The following is a 17,210-nucleotide window of genomic DNA, read 5'->3' as shown; positions in this document are numbered from 1 at the left end:
ACCCACCTCAAAGACACCAAATCCTCTAACAGACACCCACTTCAAAGAGAGATCGCCTCCGAGGCACCCACCTCAAAGAGACCCCCCCCACCCCAAAGAGATACCCACCTCAAAGAGACCCCCCCAAAGAGATACCCACCTCAAAGAGACCCCCTCCAAGAGATACCCACCTCCAAGAGACCCCCTCCAAGAGATACCCACCTCAAAGAGATCCCCTCCAAGAGATACCCACTTCAAAGAGACCCCCTCCAAGAGATACCCACCTCAAAGAGACCCCCTCCAAGAGATACCCACCTCAAAGAGATCCCCTCCAAGAGATACCCACCTCAAAGAGATCCCCTCCAAGAGATACCCACTTCAAAGAGACCCCCTCCAAGAGATACCCACCTCAAAGAGATCCCCTCCAAGAGATACCCACTTCAAAGAGACCCCCTCCAAGAGATACCCACCTCAAAGAGATCCCCTCCAAGAGATACCCACTTCAAAGAGACCCCCTCCAAGAGATACCCACCTCAAAGAGATCCCCTCCAAGAGATACCCACTTCAAAGAGATCCCCCTCCAAGAGATACCCACCTCAAAGAGATCCCCTCCAAGAGATACCCACCTTCAAAGAGACCCCCTCCAAGAGATACCCACCTCAAAAAGACCTCCTCCAAGAGATACCCACCTCAAAGAGATCCTCCTCAAAGACACTCACCTCAAAGAGATCCCCTCAAAGACACCCACCTCAAAGAGACCCGCTCCAAGAGATACCCACTTCAAAGAAATCCTCCTCAAAGACACCCACCTCAAATAGATCCTCCTCAAAGACACCCACCTGAAAGAGATCACCCTCAAAGACACCCCCCTCAAAGATCCCCCTCCAAGAGATCCCCCTCAAAGACACCCACCCTCCAAGAGACCCTCACCTCAAAGAGATCCCCCTCCAAGAGACACCCACTTCAAAGAGATCCCCCTCCAAGAGACACCCACCTCAAAGAGGTCCCCCTCCAAGAGACACCCACCTCAAAGAGGTCCCCGATTAGCCCGTATCGGATGACGGTGACGGTGCACTGCCAGAGCGTGTTGCAGTAGAGGTTGCTGTTGGGGTCAAACATGCTCCTCATCATAGCGAAGCCGATGATGCCGTACAGGTAGAACACCACCAGGCCCAGCACCGCCACCCACAGCAGGGATTTGCCTGGAATTTGCCACGCACGCACGAACACACACACATACATACTGTTTGTAAAATTGTGTTTTGTTATTGTTTTTTTAATCAGGAGTTTGGAAAAAAAATCACTTGAATGCATTTTGAATGCTTGCTATGGAAGAAGGGTTTAGTGCGCAGTCCAATAGGACATTTGATCTACAAGTTGTTTGATGTTAGCTTTTTCTACCATTATGCTCATGTACTTTTTTTTAAAGGTTCACAAACTCAGTCACACACACTTACACACACACATTCACACACAGTGTGCAGCATGCACCTTCACACGTTTAATAACCCTTGGCAACGAAAGGGTCCCTGGCAGAAATTCAGTTGAAAAATCCACCTTATATATATATATATATGTGTGTGTGTGTGTGTGTGCGTGCGTGCGTGCGTGAGAGACAGAGAAACAGAAAGAAAGAGAGAGAGAGGGAGATTGCGTGCACATGTGTGATTGAAGCATGACGGAATGATAGAGGAAAAAGAATGATGACCGTCAAAAGGCAAGCAGCCTGTTGTGCTCGTGACTCCATGTTTGTACAGCGCACAGAGAGGGCTGGCCGCAATGGACGTGTCATTACTACCACAGATACCAGTACCATTGCTACTACAACTCAGAAGAAAAGTGATGATACTATTACTACTACTACTGATGGAGTCTCCCGTCGGTCTGACGGATGAGTAGGCAGGCAGGCTTATCTGTCGGTGTGTGTCCTCATATGGGAGAAGAGGCCGATTCTGGATGCGCAGCACTTCCCACAGGTGTTGCAAGGGAAAACGTCTCCAGAAGTTGAGCCCTGCTTCCTTCGCTCACGCTTCTCCTTAATGGCCAGTGTTCTCTTGTTTTCAAACATCTTTATACCACTAGAGCACGGCGTCCCCCAGCGAGAGCGGTCAAGGGCATCAGTTTCCCAGGAAGCGATGTCTATGTCACAGGCTTTGAGGTTTGTTTTCAAGGTGTCCTTGAAGCGCTTGCAGGGTCTTCCAAGTTCACGGTGGCCTTCCTTCAGCTGGCCATACAAAAGCATGTTCGGGATCCTGCTGTCTGTCATGCGGACAACGTGTCCTGTCCAGCGTGGCTGGCACTGGATCAGCAGGCTTTCGATGCTGGGCAGGCCGCTCCTCTCTAGGACATGGAGGTTGGAGACCCTGTCTTGCCACTTTATACCGAGGATCTTTCATTGGCATCTCTGGTGAAACTGCTCATGTTGTTGAATGTGACGGCGATACGTCGTCCATGTTTCACAGTAGTACAAGAAGGTGGCCAGCACTTGGACCACTACTACCACTACTGCTGCTGCAAACAACAAGAACAACGATGATGATGATGATGATGATGGTGATGATGATGATGATAAAAACAACAACAGTGTACCATTCTGGGTGACGGCCTTGATGACTCCGGACAGCAGCTGGTTGTTGTTGACGATGTTGAGGAGGTGGAAGGCGAAGAAGTATCCGTTGGAGAACGTGCCGCCGATGGACAGGGCCAGGAACATCTGGACACAGCCAGCAGAACACAAAATGACATCAAGCCTACACTCCATGGAAATGATGTCCATATTTTCTAGAAAATGGTACCCATACATAAAAAATGATGGAAGGCAACGAGGAGGAGAAAAGACAACCACGAATGTAACATTTGGTTTTTGTTGTTTTTTTTATTCTAAAAATTATTTTCCTTTCATTTACTTACTTTTTTAAGCAGTGAATATGACTTTTTTGTTTTCTGTTTTTTTGTCTGTATAAAAACAATGTTGTGTTGTTGTTTTCCTGCTTTTTAGTTTAAATAATGCATAATAACAAATATTATTAGTGACAATTACAAATATTATTTTTGTATGTCTGCCTGTCTGTATGTATTCATTAAATGTTAAACTCGAAAAAAGAGTTAAAACAAAACAAAGTAAAAATAAAACAATGAAATAAAAGTATATATATATATATATATATATATATATATATATATACACACATACATATATACATGTATGTATGTATGTATCAAGCCATTCAACTCTGGGGAGTTTATTGCATCGGCATACCGATGCAGAAAAAAATAACACGGAAAATAAACTGTTTTTCTTCCAAAATTACGTGTGGACAAATCCGAAAATGCTGTAGAAGTTTAAGAGTTAGTTCTCTTTTCTTCGCGGTTGACGCATGAACGCTGAAAACCACTGTAATGAGACGGGTTTACACGCCAGAGTGATGCTTTGACACTTTAATTTCATTGGCCATGAGGTCCTTATCACACACACACACACACACCATGTAGAAGAAGGTGGTGACACTGAAGAAGCGAGCATCCAGCTTGGACACGTGCTGTTTTGTCTTCCGGTTGTCGTCCTCGTCCTCGTCTCGGTGCTTGCGCAGTGACAACTTCCTGTTGCACAAGAAACAAATGCAGGCATGATCGCTTACCTTTTCATCTTTTGAGGAGTACCCTTTACAGAAAACAAAACGAAGGGATGGTGATGGTCGCTTGCTGTTTACCTTTATTTTTGTGCAGAAACCTTCATAGAAAAGGCAATTTAGGGATGGTCGCTTTGTTGATTTTTGTGCGGCAATCTTCACGAAAACCGCGACATCAAGTCAAAACACCAAGACAACAAAGTAGCCTTTGCTCTTTAAAGAAAGAATACATGACAAACTTCAAAACCAATGCAGCACAGCGCTCCCCATGACTCTGAACACAGGTGAATATGGAATTCTGAAGGAACAACAACAACCCATGACTCTGAACACAGGTGAATATGGAATTCTGAAGGAACAACAACAACCCATGACTCTGAACACAGGTGAATATGGAATTCTGAAGAAACAACAACAACCCATGACTCTGAACACAGGTGAATATGGAATTCTGAAGGAACAACAACCACCCATGACTCTGAACACAGGTGAATATGGAATTCTGAAGGAACAACAACAACAACCCATGACTCTGAACACAGGTGAATATGGAATTCTGAAGGAACAACAACCACCCATGACTCTGAACACAGGTGAATATGGAATTCTGAAGGAACAACAACAACCCATGACTCTGAACACAGGTGAATATGGAATTCTGAAGGAACAACAACCACCCATGACTCTGAACACAGGTGAATATGGAATTCTGAAGGAACAACAACAACCCATGACTCTGAACACAGGTGAATATGGAATTCTGAAGGAACAACAACCACCCATGACTCTGAACACAGGTGAATATGGAATTCTGAAGGAACAACAACAACCCATGACTCTGAACACAGGTGAATATGGAATTCTGAAGGAACAACAACAACCCATGACTCTGAACACAGGTGAATATGGAATTCTGAAGGAACAACAACAACCCATGACTGAACACAGGTGAATATGGAATTCTGAAGGAACAACAACAACCCATGACTGAACACAGGTGAATATGGAATTCTGAAGGAACAACAACCACCCATGACTCTGAACACAGGTGAATATGGAATTCTGAAGGAACAACAACAACCCATGACTCTGAACACAGGTGAATATGGAATTCTGAAGGAACAACAACAACCCATGACTGAACACAGGTGAATATGGAATTCTGAAGGAACAACAACAACAGACAGAAGAGAGAAGCAGAATCTCCTCCGATGAGTAGCGTGCAGGCCACCACTCGAGGTTCTTATCTCATCCGATGAGTAGCGTGCAGGCCACCACTCGAGGTTCATATCTCATCCGATGAGTAGCGTGCAGGCCACCACTCGAGGTTCATATCTCATCCGATGAGTAGTGTGCAGGCCACCACTCGAGGTTCATCGGAACTGAGAGAAAATTCTGGGTTTCGATTCCGGAGCGGTCAGATTCTCTCGCTTCCTGAGCAGACTGCGTTACCACTAGGCCAGCCACCACTCCACTAACTTCAGCGTTTCAAATCAGATATCAAGCACAAACACACACACACGCACACACACACAATTACGCACACACACACACACACGTACGTACGCACACACACGCACGCACACACACACAAACGATCAGTATAAAATTCAAAGCTTCCACGTTAGAAAATTTAACTGGTCTAATACCCCAGTGGCCTCGATCCCCCAAACCAAAAAGTGACAACAGATAAAAGGCAGCAAGTCTGTCAGAGTTCAGGTACCATGATATTACGAGTACGAAAAACGAATATGATTACAAATACAGCTGCGTCAGCATAACAGTAAAAATGACCAGCCAACGAACGACAATGCCTTTCCTAGATGATCAGCAGTGTGTATGCGATAAGGGTTAGGTACTGGAACCGGTGTTTTCAAGGAAAAAATGGGGCTAGGCACTGAGCAAGATATTTATCATGGCTAGGGCCTGAGCACTGAGCAAGGTATTTATCATGGTTAGGGACTAAACAAGATATTTATCATGGCTAGGGACTGAGCAAGATATTCATCATGGCTGGGGACTGAGCAAGATAGCAAGATATTTATCATGGCTAGGGACTGAGCAAAATAGCAAGATATTTATCATGGCTAGGGACTGAGCAAGATATTCATCATGGCTGGGGACTGAGCAAGATATTTATCATGGCTAGGGACTGAGCAAGATATTCATCATGGCTGGGGACTGAGCAAGATATTTATCATGGCTAGGGACTGAGCAAGATATTTATCATGGCTAGGGACTGAGCACGATATTTACAGGAAACACTGCAGCTAAGGCTAGCTTTTTTTTTTTTCCACTGCTGTTTCTCATTTTAACATGTATATAGATACATAGATAGATGTATATAGATATCAATGTGATTAGAGCTCGTGTTTTCGCGACACTATGCACAACGCAGTGGCTAAATATCTTCTTTAAAAAAAAAAAAAATTGTATTATGTCTTACAAACCTAAAGGTTTCATGACAGTAAATATTTTGTTCTATTCTATAGGATTTCGTGACACAATGCACAAACAAACAGGCTATATATCCTGTTTAGTGTCTTGTAAAGGTGAAGGTTTCCTGGCAATATCTATTCTGTTCTATCCCATTCTGGTCTGCTCAGCCAAGAACCCACTTGCACATGGTGACCAGGTCTCGCGGGTCGGGCAGTCGCGGATGGTTACAGACGAAGTAGCTGATGACGACCAGCAGACATAGCACGTTGTGCGCTCCGCCCATCACCTGCAGCGCCACGAAATAGTCCTCCTCTGGCATGTTCATGATGTCCGGGATGGGGCTGGAGGGGGCAGACAGATACAATATCATAAAAAGAGAACTTCCTCATGACAAATAACAAATACACCAATACATGTTCATTTTCCAAAAGTACAAAACATACGGCCATGTATGACAATGATACTTGAGCACGCACACATATTTCTAAAATATATGCTTATGTATCCATGTCTATCTATCTATCTATCTATCTATATATATATATATATATATATGGGTGTGTGTGTGTGTGTGTGTTCTCGCAAAATTACGCAAAAGCCTACAAAACATACGGTGTACGAAAAAAAAAAAAGGGCACACATACAAACACACACACGCATACACACAGACAGACACAAACACACGCAGACACAGACACACAAACACAAGCAGTTCCATCAGCTTCCATTAGGAATTCTGTCGCCTTCCTCCGTAACACAGAGAAGTCTGCTACACACCACAAAACACAAGTAAAACAAGACAACACAATACAAATCCCTGACCAAACTCACTGACCACCAACCAACCATCCAGGCTGCTCTGCACCACTCCACACACACAATACAAATCCCTGACCACCAACCAACATCCAGGCTGCTCTACACCACTCCACACACACAATACAAATCCCTGACCAAACTCACTGACCACCAACCAACATCCAGGCTGCTCTACACCACTCCACACACACAATACAAATCCCTGACCAAACTCACTGACCACCAACCAAAATCCAGGCTGCTCTACACCACTCCACACGCACAATACAAATCCAGGCTGCTCTACACCACTCCACACACACAATACAAATCCCTGACCACTCACTGACCACCAACTACCCATACAGGCTGCTCTACACCACTCCACACACACAATACAAATCCCTGACCAAACTCACTGACCACCAACCAACATCCAGGCTGCTCTACACCACTCCACACACACAATACAAATCCCTGACCACTCACTGACCACCAACCAACATCCAGGCTGCTCTACACCACTCCACACACACAATACAAATCCCTGACCACTCACTGACCACCAACTACCCATACAGGCTGCTCTACACCACTCCACACACACAATACAAATCCCTGACCACTCACTGACCACCAACCAACATCCAGGCTGCTCTACACCACTCCACACACACAATACAAATCCCTGACCACTCACTGACCACCAACTACCCATACAGGCTGCTCTACACCACTCCACACACACAATACAAATCCCTGACCACTCACTGACCACCAACCAACATCCAGGCTGCTCTACACCACTCCACACGCACAATACAAATCCCTGACCACTCACTGACCACCAACCAACATCCAGGCTGCTCTACACCACTCCACACACACAATACAAATCCCTGACCAAACTCACTGACCACCAGCCAACATCGAGGCTGCTCTACACCACTCCACACACACAATACAAATCCCTGAGCACCAACCAACATCCAGGCTGCCCTACACCACTATACACACATAATTACAATACGTGGAGTCATGGCCCAGAGGTAATGCGTCCGCCTAGGAAGCGAGAGAATCTGAGCGCGCTGGTTCGAATCACGGCTCAGCCGCCGATCGTTTCTCCCCCTCCACTAGACCTTGAGTGGTGATCTGGACGCTAGTCATTCGGATGAGACGATAAACCGAGGTCCCGTGTGCAGCATGCATTTAGCGCACGTAAAAGATCCCACGGCAACAAAAGGGTTGTTTCTGGCAAAATTCTGTAGAAAAATCCACTTCGATAGGAAAAACAAATAAAACTGCACGCAGGAAAAAAATACAAAAAAATGGGTGGCGGTGTAGTGTAGCGACCCGCTCTCCCTGGGGGCAGCAGCCCGAATGTCACACAGAAATCTGCTGTGATAAAAGGAGAAATACAAATACAAATAAAACACAATACAACCCCTGACCAAACTCACTGTCCAGCCAGCCACCCTGGGTACCCGACACCACTCCACACCCATAATTACACCCCCACCCCAACCCCCTGCTCCGCCACACTCACTTCATGATGATGTCGGGGATGGCGGTCTGGTTGTTCATGATGCCCGGAGTTTCCAGGGAACCCTTGGCTCTCCACGTCACCAGCATCAGGATGTTGATGGCGAAACTCAGGATGGTCACCAGGTGGTTCCAGATCAGCCTGGAGGCCACAGTCACTCATGCAGGCTTCTGTGTGGCGGTGCGTGTGTGCAGAGAGCGCGTGTGTGATGGGTGGGTTCTTTTTTTGGTTCGTTTCGTTTTGTTTTGTTTTTGTTGTTTTTTTTTTCTCTGCCTTTCGCACTTGACCAACAACATTAAAACCTGTCTGTATACACTGTTCCTTTTTCTACTTCTTCAACACCGTCAGAACCATCATAACCTGTCTGTATACACTGTTCTTTTTTCTACTTCTTCAACACCGTCCTTCACCAACACCATCAGAACCTGTCTGTACACACTGTTCTTTTTTCTACTTCTTCAACACTGTCCTTCACCAGAACCATCATAACCTGTCTGTATACACTGTTCCTTTTTCTACTTCTTCAACACCGTCCTTCACCAGAACCATCATAACCTGTCTGTATACACTGTTCCTTTTTCTACTTCTTCAACACCGTCCTTCACCAGAACCATCATAACCTGTCTGTATACACTGTTCTTTTTTCTACTTCTTCAACACTGTCCTTCACCAACACCATCATAACCTGTCTGTATACACTGTTCCTTTTTCTACTTCTTCAACACTGTCCTTCACCAGAACCATCATAACCTGTCTGTATACACTGTTCCTTTTTCTACTTCTTCAACACTGTCCTTCACCAACACCATCATAACCTGTCTGTATACACTGTTCCTTTTTCTACTTCTTCAACACCGTCCTTCACCAACACCATCAGAACCTGTCTGTATACACTGTTCCTTTTTCTACTTCTTCAACACCGTCCTTCACCAGAACCATCATAACCTGTCTGTATACACTGTTCCTTTTTCTACTTCTTCAACACCGTCCTTCACCAGAACCATCATAACCTGTCTGTATACACTGTTCCTTTTTCTACTTCTTCAACACTGTCCTTCACCAGAACCATCATAACCTGTCTGTATACACTGTTCCTTTTTCTACTTCTTCAACACCGTCCTTCACCAACACCATCAGAACCTGTCTGTATACACTGTTCCTTTTTCTACTTCTTCAACACTGTCCTTCACCAGAACCATCATAACCTGTCTGTATACACTGTTCCTTTTTCTACTTCTTCAACACTGTCCTTCACCAGAACCATCATAACCTGTCTGTATACACTGTTCCTTTTTCTACTTCTTCAACACTGTCCTTCACCAACACCATCATAACCTGTCTGTATACACTGTTCCTTTTTCTACTTCTTCAACACCGTCCTTCACCAGAACCATCATAACCTGTCTGTATACACTGTTCCTTTTTCTACTTCTTCAACACCGTCCTTCACCAGAACCATCAGAACCTGTCTGTATACAATGTTCCTTTTTCTACTTCTTCAACACTGTCCTTCACCAGAACCATCAGAACCTGTCTGTATACACTGTTCCTTTTTCTACTTCTTCAACACCGTCCTTCACCAGAACCATCATAACCTGTCTGTATACACTGTTCCTTTTTCTACTTCTTCAACACTGTCCTTCACCAGAACCTGTCTGTATACACTGTTCCTTTTTCTACTTCTTCAACACCGTCCTTCACCAACACCATCATAACCTGTCTGTATACACTGTTCCTTTTTCTACTTCTTCAACACTGTCCTTCACCAGAACCATCATAACCTGTCTGTATACACTGTTCCTTTTTCTACTTCTTCAACACCGTCCTTCACCAACACCATCATAACCTGTCTGTATACACTGTTCCTTTTTCTACTTCTTCAACACCGTCCTTCACAAGAACCATCATAACCTGTCTGTATACACTGTTCCTTTTTCTACTTCTTCAACACCGTCCTTCACCAGAACCATCATAACCTGTCTGTATACACTGTTCCTTTTTCTACTTCTTCAACACTGTCCTTCACCAGAACCTGTCTGTATACACTGTTCCTTTTTCTACTTCTTCAACACCGTCCTTCACCAACACCATCAGAACCTGTCTGTATACACTGTTCCTTTTTCTACTTCTTCAACACTGTCCTTCACCAGAACCATCATAACCTGTCTGTATACACTGTTCCTTTTTCTACTTCTTCAACACTGTCCTTCACCAACACCATCATAACCTGTCTGTATACACTGTTCCTTTTTCTACTTCTTCAACACCGTCCTTCACCAGTACCATCATAACCTGTCTGTATACACTGTTCCTTTTTCTACTTCTTCAACACCGTCCTTCACCAGAACCATCATAACCTGTCTGTATACACTGTTCCTTTTTCTACTTCTTCAACACTGTCCTTCACCAGAACCATCAGAACCTGTCTGTATACACTGTTCCTTTTTCTACTTCTTCAACACTGTCCTTCACCAGAACCATCATAACCTGTCTGTATACACTGTTCCTTTTTCTACTTCTTCAACACCGTCCTTCACCAGAACCATCATAACCTGTCTGTATACACTGTTCCTTTTTCTACTTCTTCAACACCGTCCTTCACCAACACCATCAGAACCTGTCTGTATACACTGTTCCTTTTTCTACTTCTTCAACACTGTCCTTCACCAGAACCATCATAACCTGTCTGTATACACTGTTCCTTTTTCTACTTCTTCAACACCGTCCCATGCCTACCAACTGTCTTTGTATGCATTAAAAACGACAGAGGGAGAGTGAGCAAGCAAGCGAGCGAGCGAGCGAGAGAGAGAGAGAGAGGGAGACAGACAAACAGACAGAGAGATTAAGAGAGACAGACAGAGACAGAGAGATTGAGAGAGACAGACAGACAGACAGACTGATAGAGACAGAGAGCGGGGAGAGATGGGAGGAGGAAGATAGAAAGAGTGGCCAGGAGTGGTTCATGTAATCTTTAACTTTTTCCTTTTCTTGTAAAACGCCCTGAGCTCTTAGGCAGAAAGGGCCCTATATATATAGATAGATAGATAGATAGATAGATATATATATATATATATATATATAGATATATATATATATATATGTACATACTTATTGTTATCCTTATCAGAATTATCGTTATTAGCAGCAGTAGCAGTAATAGTGGCAGTAATCATTTCTATGACTGTGTTGTAGAAGTAGAAGTAGTATTCCTTGTGACCCCGGTACACTTGGTAATAAAGACATATTCTATTATATTCAAGTAGTAGTAGTGGTAGTAGTAGTAGTAGTAGCAGCAGCAGCAGTAGCAGTAGTAGTAGCAGCAGCAGAAGTAGCAGTAGTAGTAGCAATAGCAGCAGCAGTAGCAGTAGTAACAGTAACAGCAGCAGCAGCAGTAGTAGCAGCAGTAGTACTATCATTATCAGTTTTATCAGTAGTACCATCAACACCATCATTTTCATTACCAGTATTTTTAGTAATATTATCATCATCATTAAGTAGTATTATCATCACCATCATCATTAAGTAGTATTATCATCATCATTATCATTACAAGTATTATTTCCAGTATCATCATCATCACCATCAACCCCAGAACACGGAGTATGGCTGCCTACATGGCGGGGGTAAAAATGGTCACACACGTAAAAAAGCCCGCTCGTGTACACAGAAGTGAACGTGGGAGTTGCAGCCCATGAACACAGAAGAAGAATCATCAGCATCAGCATCAGCACCATCATGACAATGAACAGCACTGACCATCCCTTGGTCAGCAGGATGGCGATGGGGTTCTTGAGGATCCTCTGCTGGTAGGCGATGTCCTTCATGATGTCCTTGGTCCATTCCATCAGGTCCCGGATCTTGTTGCTAGGCGACGAACGGTCCACGCTCCACTTCAGCTTCTCCTTCACCTCCTCGCGAAGCACACGCTGTGAAATAGATAGGTAGGCAGATAGATAGATAAATAGGTAGGTAGACAGATAGATAGGTAGATAGATAGATAGATAAATAGGTAGATAGACAGATATATAGATAGATGAAAGATTGATGTATTGAAGGATAGGTAGATAGTCATGAACAGAAAAGTGGATGGACAGGTAGATACATATATGAACAGAGAGATAGATAGATAGATAGATAGATAGACGAACAGATAAATATATAGATGAAAAGAAATATGTAGCGATAGAGAGTTAGATAAAAAGATAGATAGATACATATATAGACAGACAGACAGACAGACTGATAGATAGATAGACAAACGATACATATATAGACAGACAGACAGACAAACGTGCACACACACGCACACACAGACAGAAAGACACACACACGAAAACACACACACACACACACAATCTACCTTGTTCTTGACCCGGAAGTTGACCTTCTGCAACACGTCGTCCTTGACGATCTCAATGGACATGCAGTTCTTCTTGTAGAAATTGAACGCCTTAGCCTGAAGAGGCGTCATCCGCACTGAAAAGACCACCATCAACAACACAAGTGACGGCACCATTCCTTTACAAGAGGAGGAGTGGGAGGAGGAGGAGTGGGAGGAGGAGAAAGAGGAGAAGAAGAAGGAGGAAGAGGAGGAAGAGAAGGAGGAAGAGGAGGAAGGAGGAGGAGGAAGAGGAGAAGGAGGAGGAAGAGGAGAAGGAGCAGGAGCAGGAGGAGGAGAAGGAGCAGGAGAAGGAGGAGGAAGAATAGAAGAAGAAGGAGAAGGAGAAGAAGAAGAAGAAGAAGAAGAAGAAGGAGAAGAAGAAGAAGAAGAAGAAGAAGAAGACGACGACGACGATGATGATATAAGAGGCCTGACGAGAGGTCTTCTATCCTGAAAACACCACCACCAACAACAGCAGTGATGGCGCCGTTCCTTCATCAGTCATACCGGTGAGTTTGACACAGTCACAGCCCTGGAGGAATCTGCTGAACAGGTCTTCCGTGCGGCCCCAATTACTCTTCATAGTAGAGTTCAGGAGAAGGGGGGAGGGGAGGAGGAGGAGGAGGAGTAGGAAAAGGAGGAGGAGAAGGAAGGAGGAGGAGGAAGAGGAAGAAGAAGAAGCGGACAACAGAGAATTAAAAGATGAAATAAAACAACAGATGGACAGACACATACACAGACACACACATACAAACTCACTCACCACAAACAAATACACACACGCACACACCACAAACACACACATACACACAACACAAACACAAACACGCACCACACACACACACACTATAGACAGAAACAGACAAACTGCCTGGAGAGCAGACAGACAGACAGACACAGACACGTGCACACATCACCTGATGATACAGAGTGAAAGCAGAAAGACACAGGCATATAAAACGGACAGCAAACACACACACACACACACCCACCCACCCACCACCACCACCAGACAACAGATAATGAGAACGGTGCGCATGTTCTTTTTTTGTTCCTTGTTCGTTTTTTTGGGGGGGTGAAGGGGGATTGTGTTGACAACAAGCCTGTGATTGTACACGTTAATTGTCCATGTGGATCAATAAAGTGTTTTTGAATTGAATTTGAAACTGGATTGAACAGAGAACAAACACAGACAGACAGACAGACGGACAGACAGACAGGACAAAGAGCCATGCTCACAGTAGTCCAGCAGCTTGGGGTCAGTGTCCGTCATCCGAGCCAGGATGAGGAACAGGCTGAAGCCCACGTCCATGTACACATCGGCGTGCTCGTTCTTCTCCTTCTTCAGCTGGGCGTCACACACACACACACACACAGACGCACGCACGTAAACACACACATGCATACGAAAACACACACACACGCAGTTACTCTCTCACACACACACACACACACGCAGGTACTCACACACACACACACACAATAAGTAAGAGAGAGAAAGTAAGTGTGTGTGTGTGTGTGTGTGTGTGTGTGTGTGAGAGAGAGAGAGAGAGAGAGAGAACGAGAGAGAGAGAGAGAGAGATTCAGACAGTTTAATGTTTCGGCCATAAGCAGAGAGAGAGAGAGAGAGAGAGAGAGAGAGAGGGGCGGGGGGTGTCTACCAGAAAGAGACAAAGAGCACTACAGAAACAGAAGAATCAAAACGGAGTCCTTTCAACGGATGGTCGTGTGAAAACGCATAGAAGACCCCAGACCTTAGACGAAGAGTTTCAGTTTCAGTTTCTCAAGGAGGCGTCACTGCGGTCGGACAAATCCATATATGCTACACCACATCTGCTAGGCAGATGCCTGACCAGCAGCATAACCCAACACGCTTAGTCAGGCCTTGAGTGCACGCTTATATATGTGTACCTACCAGACACAGAGAAGTCTGATACACACCACAAAACAGAAGTAAAACAATACAATAAAACAATACAAATCCCTGACCAAACTCAGAGTGGATTTCTTTTCACATAATTTTGCCAGAGGACAACACTGTCGTTGCCATGGGTTCTTTTTCAGTGTGCCAAAGGTGTGCTGCACGCTGGACCTCGGTTTATCGTCTCATCCGAAAGACGAAGACGCTCAGTTTGATTTTCCAGTCACACTTGGGAGAAAGGGCAGAGAGCGGGATTCGAACCCCCACCCCCACGGACTCTGTACTGGCAGCTGAGCATCTTAACCATTCTGCCACCTTCCTGCTGTTGTGCATGTTAAACGAAGAACAGATTGAAGAACAGATTGATTCTATTTCTAATCAAACAGAAAAAAAACCCAGAAAAAACCCAACCCCCCAAAAAACAAACCCAACCGACCATGACATTGGTGAGGAAGCTCCCCTTGAGGGCCAGGGACTTGGCAGCGGCCATGGCTGAGGTGGACCCTGCCCCGGGACCCCCTGTGGGCATACCAGGGATCTGGGGCTCGGCACTGGCTTTCAGCTCCTCGATCTTCTGCTTGTCCGGCTGGTGCATCTCGTAGCACTCCGCCATCAGGGCCAGCACCACCTTCTTGTCCAGCGTGTCCTTCACCTCCTGGGGGGTGCAACCAAATATAGAAATAAACAAATAAATAAATGAATAAATAAATGAATAACTAAACAGATATTTACATAACAAGAAGAAATAAGATAAATAGATATGCAGGTACATATGTGGATGATGGGTACACAGAGAGACAGAGGGAGAGAGAGAGAGAGACAGATAGATGAATAGATAGACATATAAATGGGTAGATAGACAGACAGACAGACTGACAGACAGAGAGACATACAGATAGATATAAAGAGAGACAGAGACAGATAGACAGATAGATATAGATGGGTAGATGGAGAGACAGATAGACAGACACAGACAGACAGGCAGACAGACAGACAGAGACACAGATAGATAGACAGACAGACACAGACAGATAGATAGATGATTTATGAACATAGAATAAAATAAAAGATGATAAAACAGAATAATAACAAAATAATAAGAAATAATCAAATACGTGTAAAACCTATCATGTTTGAGTGAGTGAATGTGTGAATAAGTGTGAGTGTGTGTGTGAGACAGAGGGAGTGGTGTGTGTGTGTGTGTGTGTGTGTGTGTGTGTGTGTGTGAGTGAGTGAGTGTGTTGTGTGCGAGTGTGTGTGTGTGTGTGTGTGTGTGTGTGTGTGTGTGTGTGTGTGTGTGTGTGTGTGCAGTGCTTGCATGTGTGAGTGTGCACAAGTTTTTTTTTATGTTGATATGCACCTATATGTATCCTAATTTCTACTGTATCTGTGTTGTCGTGTAGGATTTTCGATTTATGTTCACATCTTGTTATGTACTATCCCTCCCGCCCACCCCCTTCCCCCCACAACATTCCTTATGACCCCGGTACACTTGGTAATAAAGACATAACCTAATCTAGTCTAATCTACAGAGATAGGGAAGTATTGTGTAACGTGGTAATATCTACAGAGATAGGGAAGTATTGTGTAACATGGTAATGAAGACATAATCTAATCTAGTCCAATCTACAGAGATAGGGAAGTATTGTGTAACATGGTAATGAAGACATAATCTAATCTAGTCCAATCTACAGAGATAAGGAAGTATTGTGTAACATGGTAATAAAGACATAATCTAATCTAGTCCAATCTACAGAGATAGGGAAGTATTGTGTAACATGGTAATGAAGACATAATCTAATCTAGTCCAATCTACAGAGATAGGGAAGTATTGTGTAACATGGTAATGAAGACATAATCTAATCTAGTCCAATCTACAGAGATAAGGAAGTATTGTGTAACATGGTAATGAAGACATAATCTAATCTAGTCCAATCTACAGAGATAGGGAAGTATTGTGTAACGTGGTAATGAAGACATAATCTAATCTAGTCCAATCTACAGAGATAAGGAAGTATTGTGTAACGTTACCAGCGCCACTTCTGTGGCCCCGGGTCCGTTCTCCTCGATGAGCGACACCACCAGGTTAGCGATGCTCATCCTCAGCTCCAGAATCTGCACACCGTGCGGTCAACACCATTCGTCAAACCACCGGGGGTGGCTAAGGGGTGATACTGAGAAAAGGATTGAAAATGAGTGAGAGAAAGAGAGAGAAAGAGTGAGAGTGGGGGAGACAGAGAGGATGGAGAGAGAGAGGAGAGAAAGGAGAGTGAGGAGATAAAGAGGGCGAGGGAGAGGGAGGGGAGAGAGAGCGACAAAGGGGAGAGAGAGGAGAGAGAGAGAGAGAGGGGACAGAGATAGAGAGGAGATAGAGAGGGTGGGGAGAGGGGGGAGAGTGAGATAGAGATGGGGCAGAGAGAGGGAGGAGAGAGGGGGGAGAGAGAGAGGGGTGAGAGAGGGGAGAGAGAGAGGGAGGGGAGAGAGAGGGGTGAGAGAAGGGAGGGGAGAGAGAGCGACAGA

The 17,210-nt window shown here is 44.6% G+C and overlaps 1 protein-coding gene across 4 annotated transcripts in view; it reads right to left on the bottom strand.

Annotated features, from left to right (window-relative positions):
- LOC143300857 (inositol 1,4,5-trisphosphate-gated calcium channel ITPR2-like) overlaps positions 1–17,210 on the bottom strand; it is a 393,676-nt gene that overhangs the window by 15,182 nt on the left and 361,284 nt on the right. For all 4 annotated transcript variants that reach the window (XM_076614816.1, XM_076614817.1, XM_076614818.1 and 1 more), the window contains 10 exons: positions 16,722–16,805; positions 15,127–15,345; positions 14,009–14,117; positions 12,749–12,864; positions 12,145–12,314; positions 8,392–8,529; positions 6,227–6,388; positions 3,465–3,579; positions 2,569–2,692; positions 1,006–1,181 (listed from right to left, as the gene is read on the bottom strand). In XM_076614816.1, the coding sequence (XP_076470931.1) occupies positions 1,006–1,181; positions 2,569–2,692; positions 3,465–3,579; positions 6,227–6,388; positions 8,392–8,529; positions 12,145–12,314; positions 12,749–12,864; positions 14,009–14,117; positions 15,127–15,345; positions 16,722–16,805 (1,413 nt within the window). The remainder of the gene's footprint in view (positions 1–1,005; positions 1,182–2,568; positions 2,693–3,464; positions 3,580–6,226; positions 6,389–8,391; positions 8,530–12,144; positions 12,315–12,748; positions 12,865–14,008; positions 14,118–15,126; positions 15,346–16,721; positions 16,806–17,210) is intronic.

This window comes from Babylonia areolata, chromosome 26 (assembly GCF_041734735.1).
Source record: "Babylonia areolata isolate BAREFJ2019XMU chromosome 26, ASM4173473v1, whole genome shotgun sequence".
NCBI lineage: Eukaryota > Metazoa > Mollusca > Gastropoda > Neogastropoda > Buccinidae > Babylonia > Babylonia areolata.
This window is presented reverse-complemented; position numbering and strand designations above follow the sequence as displayed.